The 9,303-nt window shown below is 40.8% G+C and overlaps 1 protein-coding gene across 5 annotated transcripts in view; it reads left to right on the top strand.

The window, feature by feature from the left end:
• Positions 1 to 9,303, top strand: part of adam23b (ADAM metallopeptidase domain 23b) — a 42,571-nt gene that overhangs the window by 26,366 nt on the left and 6,902 nt on the right. For 2 of the 5 annotated variants that reach the window (XM_015055166.1, XM_015055167.1), the window contains exons 11-25: positions 106 to 272; positions 465 to 549; positions 1,363 to 1,450; positions 2,168 to 2,219; positions 2,931 to 3,030; positions 3,116 to 3,187; positions 3,287 to 3,373; positions 3,475 to 3,555; positions 3,663 to 3,713; positions 3,797 to 3,860; positions 3,941 to 4,046; positions 5,124 to 5,243; positions 5,359 to 5,527; positions 6,097 to 6,208; positions 9,080 to 9,170. In XM_015055166.1, the coding sequence (XP_014910652.1) occupies positions 106 to 272; positions 465 to 549; positions 1,363 to 1,450; positions 2,168 to 2,219; positions 2,931 to 3,030; positions 3,116 to 3,187; positions 3,287 to 3,373; positions 3,475 to 3,555; positions 3,663 to 3,713; positions 3,797 to 3,860; positions 3,941 to 4,046; positions 5,124 to 5,243; positions 5,359 to 5,527; positions 6,097 to 6,208; positions 9,080 to 9,170 (1,445 nt within the window). Of the gene's footprint in view, positions 1 to 105; positions 273 to 464; positions 550 to 1,362; positions 1,451 to 2,167; positions 2,220 to 2,930; positions 3,031 to 3,115; positions 3,188 to 3,286; positions 3,374 to 3,474; positions 3,556 to 3,662; positions 3,714 to 3,796; positions 3,861 to 3,940; positions 4,047 to 5,123; positions 5,244 to 5,358; positions 5,528 to 6,096; positions 6,209 to 7,439; positions 7,531 to 9,079; positions 9,171 to 9,303 lie in introns of those variants that run through there. The other 3 variants (XM_015055169.1, XM_015055168.1, XM_015055170.1) reach the window with 3 other exon arrangements.

The following is a 9,303-nucleotide window of genomic DNA, read 5'->3' as shown; positions in this document are numbered from 1 at the left end:
GTGTTTTTTTCTTTCCCCCCCCCCTTTGCTCTTTTTGTCTTTTTTTGTTTTTTTTTTTTTTTTTTTTTTTTTTTTGCTTCCATTCATGGCACACTTCAATGACAGATCTTCAAAGACCAGCTGCACACGCGTGTGGTGCTCGTCGCTTTGGAGATCTGGACAGACAAGGATCAGATCCCCATAGGTGTGAAGCCGCTGGAAATGCTGCGAGATTTCTCCAAATATCGCCAGCAGAGCATCAAGCTGCACGCCGACTCCGTGCAGCTCCTCTCGTAAGTTCTTTGTAATGCCAGATAGAAGAGAAATGATTCTTCTTTATTTACTTTCATTTCGTTTAAGCTCTATGCTTTATAAATAGTTATCTGCCCCAAAACAGAACTCCTTGTTTATTCACATGTCGTTAAATGGTTTTATCTTTTGGCTTGATGCCTTCTTTTTTATTTTTTATTCTGTTCCAATTGCAGAAATGTGACCTTCCACTACAGGAGAAGCAGCGCCGCGTATTTTGGCGGCATGTGCTCCGTGAGCCGAGGAGTGGGGGTCAACGAGGTCAGATTTACTGTGATATAGCCACAGCCGAATCTACAGACCCAATGAACGCACTCCAATCACAAATAGTTTTGCATTTTATGGGGATTCTACTTAATGAGCCAACACAAAGTGATGAAGCGGAACGAAAATGAAGCATTGCCATTACAGCTCATGACTATGTTTTGCTCTAAACAGATCCTTTGTAGCTTCGGGTGTATGTTTTAACTTGGTCCAGCTCCCCTGTCGCCACAGGATGATGCTAAAGGTCATTGTGTGCTCAGGAGGATGTGCAATGCTAGTTTTCCTCCACATATAGTAATTGAATGCCAGCCAAAATGTGCAGATTTGATCTCATCTGACAAAACACATTCTTAACATGTTTCTTATGGCAAACTGGAAACAGGACTTTTTATGTTTTGTTTGTTTCCTGCCACTCTGGCCAGATTTGTGGAGTGCATGACAAATAAATACCTATGACGCTGACACAGAGTGTTATATATTTAAATGACACCACTTGACCACATGACCATAGTCCACTCCCCTTCACTGAGTCAGTAATCTCCAGGGATGGATGGGTCAGAATATCCTGCAGCTTAAAGCAGAAACAACTGAAGTTATTTTTTTGGGGTGTCCCAAACAGGCTAGGTTGAAAATCAGAACTCATCTGGACAGCAGCTAAATACAAATGCAAGCTACATTTTTTTTCAGATTTTTTTTTTTTTGTGAAACATTTTAAGAAATGATGCATCAGTTTTCTTCTGTTCACAAATATCTGCTTGTGTATCTACGAACATGCTGATGTTTAACCCGTACTTGCTGCTGTCTCTACAGTACGGCACCACCTCGTCCATGTTCGTGTCTCTGTCTCAGAGTCTGGCACAGAACCTGGGTATCCAGTGGGACCCTGCAGCCAAGAGAAGTATACATGAAACACATTTAGTTTGCCCACCGCTACTTTACTTGAAAGACCAGACTTCTTTCCTAGCATTTAAAGTAGAAAACAGTAGTCTATAGATAACTGGGGGTATTTCAGTTGGTGATAACAGTGTAGATTCTCAGTCCTGTTGGTCAAGGTTAGATAAGAAGGCGGGCGGTTGTGTCTAAGCGTCCACAGATGTTTCCTCCTCCTCCGAAAAGACTTTCACTGAGTTTCAACTTCCTCTTAAAAAAAAATAAAAATACTCCTGTTACCTCAGTTTTAGTCCCTCTTAGGTCTCTCCATGTCCTTTCTCTCTCATTTCAGGCTGTTTTGCTTCAGTTGAAAAGCTTGAATCAGGACCATTATTTGTTTAATAATCTATTTATTACATTTTGCCTGAAATATGGTTGATGAACTTTGTGAAAAAACAAATAGAATCTTTTGACATGCAAAATTTGGATAAATGATTCATTAGTCGGCAGACATAAGACACTTTCACTCCAGGCACTTGAGGCCAAAGGGTCACACAGGGCCTGACAGGTCCAACACTGATAACTTAAAAATGTGCTGAGAGCAAAATTGTGAAAACAAACAAGCTTAGAAAGTGTGAAACTTGCAGCTACTCAGCAAACTGCCTCAGATATCCAAATCCTCCGGTAAATGTGAGTGTTTTTTTTTTTTTTGTTGTTTTTTTTTTTTTGTGTTCTCATCTTGCAGAAGAGTGTGGGTGTGCAAACTCTTGGAGCGGCTGCATAATGGAGGACACTGGGTAATGTCAACATTCACATACCTATACACACGAGAGAGAGAGAGATCAGGGTGAAACCATAGCCGATGCTTTATTTATGCGCTCGCAGTGGTACAGTGATCAAGAGTTTAACTATGTGAGGATTTTCACTTTTTAGTTTTCAACTTGCTGTGCAAGTCTACGGAGTTTTAAAGGACAACCTCGGACAACGTCTTGCGTCCACAGACTGTTGGCTCATATCTAACTGAGGCAGTGCTTGGGTACACAGTTGAACAGATGAAGATGGCTCCTTCTGACCTCTGGAAATTGTTCCCAAGCATAAACCAGATTTTTTTTTTCTTTTGATTTTCCCACTAGGAAGTAGTGTGCTCAAAGTGTTTCCTTGAGGTACTGCCAGGGATTTTTTTATTTTATTTCTGCCTTTTCTTCTAATATAAAGTTTCTATAGTTTCGTCTTACATTGTGTAGTCTCCAAGGAGAAGGTGGGAGTTGGATGCAGGCTCACCTCAGCTATTAATACAGTGCGAGCAAGCAATATAGAAAATCCACAAGATGTGCCACTGAATGGTTTAGGTCTAAAAACACATTAATAACTTATAGGACGTCATTCTGATGTAAGTGCATATTGAAAATGCCTCTGAAGGAAAGCAGATCTTTAAGCTCTCTGGCTACACTTTGAAATATTGACGCTGCTGTTGTTTAACATCAAATGGATGTCTTCTCCGGCTGCAGGGTCCAACATCCACAGAGGTTCTCCAAATGCAGCATCTCCGACTACAGGGAGTTTCTTTTGAAAGGCGGAGGCTCATGCCTATTTAACAGACCAACAAAGGTTTGGTGCACACATACTTCTTCCCCTTTCCTTACCTGTCCTTCCTGCCATGCTTGCCTCATGCTGTCTCTTCTTGCTTTGGCAGCTGTTTGAGGTGGCACATTGTGGAAACGGATATGTAGAAGTTGGAGAGGAGTGTGACTGTGGACTGAGATCAGTAGGTTTTTGTTTTTCTCTTGCTTTGTTCTGCACTTTTGCTGTCACCTGATTTGCTAAGATAGATTAAACCTTTTTTTTTGTTGTTGTTTATCTTGAGGACTGCCACAAGGGCTGCTGCAAGAAGTGTTCCCTTGCTAATGGAGCGCACTGCAGCGATGGGCCTTGCTGCAACGTCACATGTCTGGTATGAGTTTGGTTATAAAACACAGAATGTTTGGAGTTCATTTGGGGGGGGGGGGAAATCCAACAAAACAAACCTTAATGCTTTTCTGCATTTCTTACCAGTTTTACCCACGTGGTTACAGCTGTCGCTACGCTGTGAATGACTGCGACATCTCAGAGACCTGCACTGGAGACTCTGGACAGGTGTTTTCTATTTTTGCAACATTTTTGGTTTTTTTGTTTTACATTATTTTTTTTTTATGTGTTGAGGAGGATTGCTAAGAAGCTGTGCTCTGTTTATGACCTTGTAGTGCCCCCCCAACCTGCATAAACAAGACGGCTACATGTGTCAAGTCAACCAGGTATGAGAAAAAAAGCTTTTGTGTGACTACGAAACAAGAGCAGCCACATAAAAATGTTAATTTACCCCTTTTTTATGTTGAAGGGTCGCTGCTACACTGGAGAATGCAAGACAAGAGAAAACCAGTGCAAATACATCTGGGGATCGAGTGAGATTGCGTTGATTCTTGATTAAGCCTGTGGAGATCCACAAAAGAGATTGTGGTCATTTGTTGCCTCTTTATTTCAGAGGCTGGAAGTTCAGAGAAGTTCTGCTACGAGAAGCTGAACACGGAGGGGACAGAAAAGGGCAACTGCGGAAAAGACGGCGACCGATGGATCCAGTGTAGCAAGCAGTGAGTCACAAATGAAGACACTCTGCAGCTTCTCAGCTTTAAATTCAATTTCTGCTTATTTTACAATTCCCCAAAAGGGGGCACCAAACAACTCTCTTTGTTGAGGAACTGTCCTTTTTATTCAGAATCGAACAGTATGTTTTAATATAATTAAAAACTTGTTTTGTTATAAGTCAATTCAAAAAGTGTAATTTATGTCCTTTATAGATTTACTACATTTATAGTAATATTTTCAAATAGTGTATTTCTTTTCATTTTGATGAAAACCAAATGTTTAGTTCCTCAAGCAAACATTTGACCCACAGAGCTACTGCTGAAGTGGCTGGCTATCTGTATGGCTCTGTGTTCGAGCATATTGGTGGACAGTTAAGTGGAGGAAAAAAGTTCAGTAGCAAACGGTGCATTTTAAAGCCAGGATTGCACTGCACTATTCTAGTTAAACTCTATGTACCAAACTAATCAAAACCGGCCTTAGTCTAGGTATTTCTGTTTAATATGCCTTCATCTGAAAAATGCTGCAGAGTTTGGGTTTTTTTTTGTTTGTTTGTTTGTTTTTTGAGGTTGTGTTTGATGATATTTTACACTTTGGAGTTCATAGTGGTTTGATTTGATCCAATAAAGGGAAAGGTTTAGATGTTAATGGCATCTTCCTAGAGTCTTTAACAAACAATCTCTGTCAAAGTTTGTAGGCGCTCAGCAGCACAATCTGCACTGGGAACTCACCGATTTCGCTGAACCGCGCTCCGCCACCAGGCGTTTCCTGGTGAGACGCGGTGCCGGGAAATTGGTGAGTCAGATGAGGAGTGAGGTAACTCAATGGTGAGTCACCTGATCTTTAGGTCATTCAGGTTAAAGAGCTGGGGGTGCTGCAGTGGCACAACCCATGAATGGAGGCCCTAGTCCTTGACGCGGCCGTCAGAGGCTCGAGTCCTGGCCTGATGACCTTTGCAGCATGTCTTCCCCCTCTCTTATTACCCACTTTCCTGCCTGATCACTCTCAAATAAAGGCCGCTAGAGGCAATAAAACGTTGTTTTTTTAATTTTTTTTAAAGATCCGTGTCTTTTTTTCTGCTACAGTGACGTGTTCTGTGGTTATCTTCTGTGTACAAACGTGGGGCGAACACCTCGCATTGGAATGATGAAAGGAGACATCACTCCCACCTCCTTCAACCACCAAGGCAACGTGATACAGTGCACGTAAACACTTTCGATTTGTTATAGCCCTGTTTAACACCACAACCAAGGTTTACAGGGACAATTTTCTGACAACATTTGGTTCTGTTCTTCCTCCATTTTCATCTCGTCCTGCCAGTGGTGCCCACGTCCTTTTGGACGATGACACCGATTTAGGCTACGTGGAGGATGGGACTCCCTGTGGGCCGTCAATGATGTGCCTTGACCATAAGTGTCTGCCCATCCAGTCACTCAACACGAGCACCTGCCCCATTGGGCCTAATGGACAGGTGTGCTCTGCCCATGGGGTGAGTCTCAATGGATCCAGTAATTGTTATTTTTAATATGAACTGGAGAAATAAATTATTTTTCTTACAAGGTTAGTGGAATGACACAATATATGCTGTCAGACTTTGGTCTCATGTGAAACCTGCTTGAAATATGACAACTTTGTCCAAGCAGACATGAGAAAAAGACAGTTTTACTGAATGACAACATGGATAAATAAAAGTAGATTAATTGATGAATAGCAAAAAAGCAAAAACCCCACAAAGGATGTACCAATGCATACTGAAAAAAAAAAAAACTTGTTTTATTGTTTTATTGTTTAAATAAGCTCTGTAAGTTTTGCTAAATATGCAATTGCACAGAATGTAACGCATATGCTTTGTACGTAAAACAGCTTGAAAGGTGAACCTGAGTAATATTTCCCTGTTTCTCTTTTTCTGGCACAATAAATGGCTGCTGGGCAAAAGTTCCTAAGGAAGACGTTTCCCAAAATAGACCTGATGCATAAGCAGATTTAAAAAAAAAAGAAAAAAAAAAGCTCCTGCTTCTCCCCCTCACTGCTTCATTAATTTCTGTCTGCTCCAAACAGGTGTGCAACAATGAAGCCACATGCACATGTGACGCCACATGGGCAGGGACAGACTGCAGCATGCCTGACCCGCCCAAAGAGGCCGACATCGCTACAACCGAAGAAACCAAGGGTCGGTTTCTCCCTCTGTCAGCCTCTGCCTTCTAAAAAAAGAAAAAATATTTATTGTAGACAAGTTCGCGTGAAGTTATTATCAGGTGAAACCAGATATTTACATGCATTGTATAAAATGACCAAAATTATTTCTATTTGATAAATGCCAGAATAAAACAGAGAAGATTTCTTGGGGAGATTTTTTTTTTTTAATATATATATATATTATTTTCACCAAACAAGCCGGATATTAAGGAGAGAATTACGGACCTCAACATGTCTGGTTCGTCCTTGGTTAGAGTTTACTGAGACCTGAATGCGACGTAAACGGTGTCATAGAGATTACCATATTTTTATGTAAAACGTGTGCGTCGACCCCAGAACAAAAAGCAAAAGTTCTTGTGATGATGCAAACTGAACATGGTAAGAGAATCTCATTATCCACAGTCTTGTACTGACATGAAAGGCCATTCAGTGAGGAAGAAGTCATATATCCAAAAGCAACATAAAAAAAAAAAAAAGATTGTAGTATGAAAATCCCCCCTGGATCAAATTTCTTCAACGTTTTGAAGCCCATTGTTACATTTAGAAGGAAAAAAGGGGAAAGTTGCCTGAGTACCATCCAAACTGTGAAGTAACTGACTGTGTGGGTGTTTTGCAGCAGGAAGGAGTAGTGCACCTCCCAGAATAGAAGGCATCATGAGGAAAGATCATCTTTTAAAAACAATGCAGCCTGAGGGGTCATCAGATAGGAAGTTAAATCTTGGACACAGATGGATTTTCCCAAAGTACTAATCACCCAGCCAAATTAAATACCGAGTTTATTCAGGACACTAATGCAAAACAGTGAGAATAATAAGCTCATTGGACTTCTTATGTAATACATGTAAATGTCTGGTTTCCAATGTCCATATTTATTTAGTATGGACAGGTCTTATACATTTCATATGATAGGCGTTAATCGCAAAATCTTTGATTTCATTTAGATGCGAGGTGGTTCAAAGGGATTACAGATGTTCCAGGGTTGTAAAAAAAAAAAAAAAGACAAAAACACCAAATTTAGCCGGTAATATTGAGCTAGAGTTTGCTTTGATTCTGAACAGAAATCCCAACGCAAAATTTCAGCCTCATACCGGCTACCGCGACCACAATTTGAAGGATGGGAATTGCTCCATCCATGACTCTGCAGCAGGAGGTTGCGTTTTTGTTTTTGACAGGGTGGTAATAATGCTCCTTTTCCCTCTGCACAGTGAGCGTGGCCACTAACAGGCTGATAGGGGCAGTAGCAGGGACCATTCTGGCCCTGGGGGTGATTTTTGGAGGCACAGGGTGGGGAATAGAGTAAGCATCTTTAACCCTTTCACAGCTCTTCCTCCTCATAGTGGTGCCTCAGTGTGCGGGCGGTCTCGTGAGCCGGCCTGAGCCCGTGTGTGCGTCCCGGTGGCTTTGTGTTTCCTCGTGTGTTGGTGATGACCATATTAGTTGTCATGTGATTGGTTGTTTTCAGTGTTGTGTGATTGATCGATGGATTCCCCTTACACTCCTCCTCTTCTCCTGTTGTCCCCCATTATGACAAGCCTCTCTCTTCATTCTCCCTCCCTCCTCTTCTCATCCAACCTCTCTCTTTTACTCTCAGTTGTTATGTGGTTGCTCCTGTGATCCTCTCCTTTCTGGGGCATGTGGGGCATTTAGATGAAATTGTCCAGTTAGTGGAGGCTGTGTGGTGACTGGGACCCCTTAAAAAAAAAACATTTTGTACTGCTCATACCGCAGGTCACACATATTCTCATATATCAGCTGTCAGTCTTTCTTCAGCGATGGATACCCAGGGTCAAGTCTTCTTCACAACCTTAACAAACCAAAGGCAAATATTACCTCTAATGACGACAAATAAGTGTAAACATTTCCAGGATGTTGCCTTGATTCCTGGTGCATCCCAAATTAAAATATTATTGAAAAGTGTAATTAGTAAAGTAGTTCAGTTCAAAAGGTGAGCCTCGTGTATGCTTTTACTCCAGGCAGAAATATGTATGTCAACATTTTCATTTCTATTAAATTTGATTATGGTTACCGTCACGATATGTGAATGAAAAGAACCCAAAAACATGCAGAAAGCAGGCAGAATCAAAAGTTTGGACTTTTGCTCAGTTGGCCGAATTCCTTTTTCTTCTTCAGCCTTGTAGGACGCTCATGCCCTCTGTAGTTCAGAAGCACCTTATGCAGTTATTCATGTATTGGTGCACTTGTCTTTATCACATGTTTTTCTTCTACTCAGCTCTCTATTAATATATTTGGAAACAATTGTAGCCCATAAATTTTGAAGCACCCTTTGCTTAATAATCCTTTTAGGACATGTTTGTAGTCATTTTTTGCTTTCACAAATTTTTCCTTTATTACTGTATGTTGCCAATAAATATCCTGGCTGCTGACAACTCGGCAGGTCTATCAGATTTTACAGCCAGAAACATTTTTTTCTATTAACATATCTTTTTAAATAAATTATATTGTCATATTCAAATTTTCTCAGAAACAAGATTTTGGATTTCCACTGCAAGCCATAATCTTATCACTTGTCAAAAAATGAACACCTGAAATGTATAATTGTATCTGTTCAATATCCGTTTGAGGTTTTTGAACTGAATTACTGGAAGAAAATAACTTTTCCATTATATTGTAATTTATTGAGATGCACCAGTGCATTTAAACCACGCTACACACTAAAGGGGGTTGAAAAGCATGCAAAATACATCCTCAGATTCAATCATTTTCCTGTAATAGCACTCTTGGTGTGTTTTTGATGCCATGTGAAATCCTTATTGTCTAGTTACATGTTACAAATCCAGGAAGTGAGTATAGAAACTCATGTCTTTTTCCCCATAACCCTTCACAGGTCCTAGTGCCACCAATCTAATAATAGGCTCCATCGCCGGAGCCATCCTTGTGGCTGCCATAGTGCTGGGGGGGACTGGATGGGGCTTTAAGTAAGCAACACGCCGCATGCCTCTCCTGCTGTAACTCTAGCATCCCTGCTGCTTCTAGACACCAGGGTTTGAGCTCCTGCTACAGAAAATGGTTCCAAAAGGAAAAAAAAAAAAAAAAAAAAAAAAAAAAAAA

The sequence above is a fragment of the Poecilia latipinna genome, unplaced genomic scaffold (genome assembly GCF_001443285.1).
Source record: "Poecilia latipinna isolate Pla-1442-1.1 unplaced genomic scaffold, P_latipinna-1.0 Scaffold1299, whole genome shotgun sequence".
Classification (NCBI taxonomy): Eukaryota; Metazoa; Chordata; class Actinopteri; order Cyprinodontiformes; family Poeciliidae; genus Poecilia; species Poecilia latipinna.
Note: the sequence above shows the minus strand (reverse complement) of the source record. Positions and strands in the feature narration are given on the sequence as shown.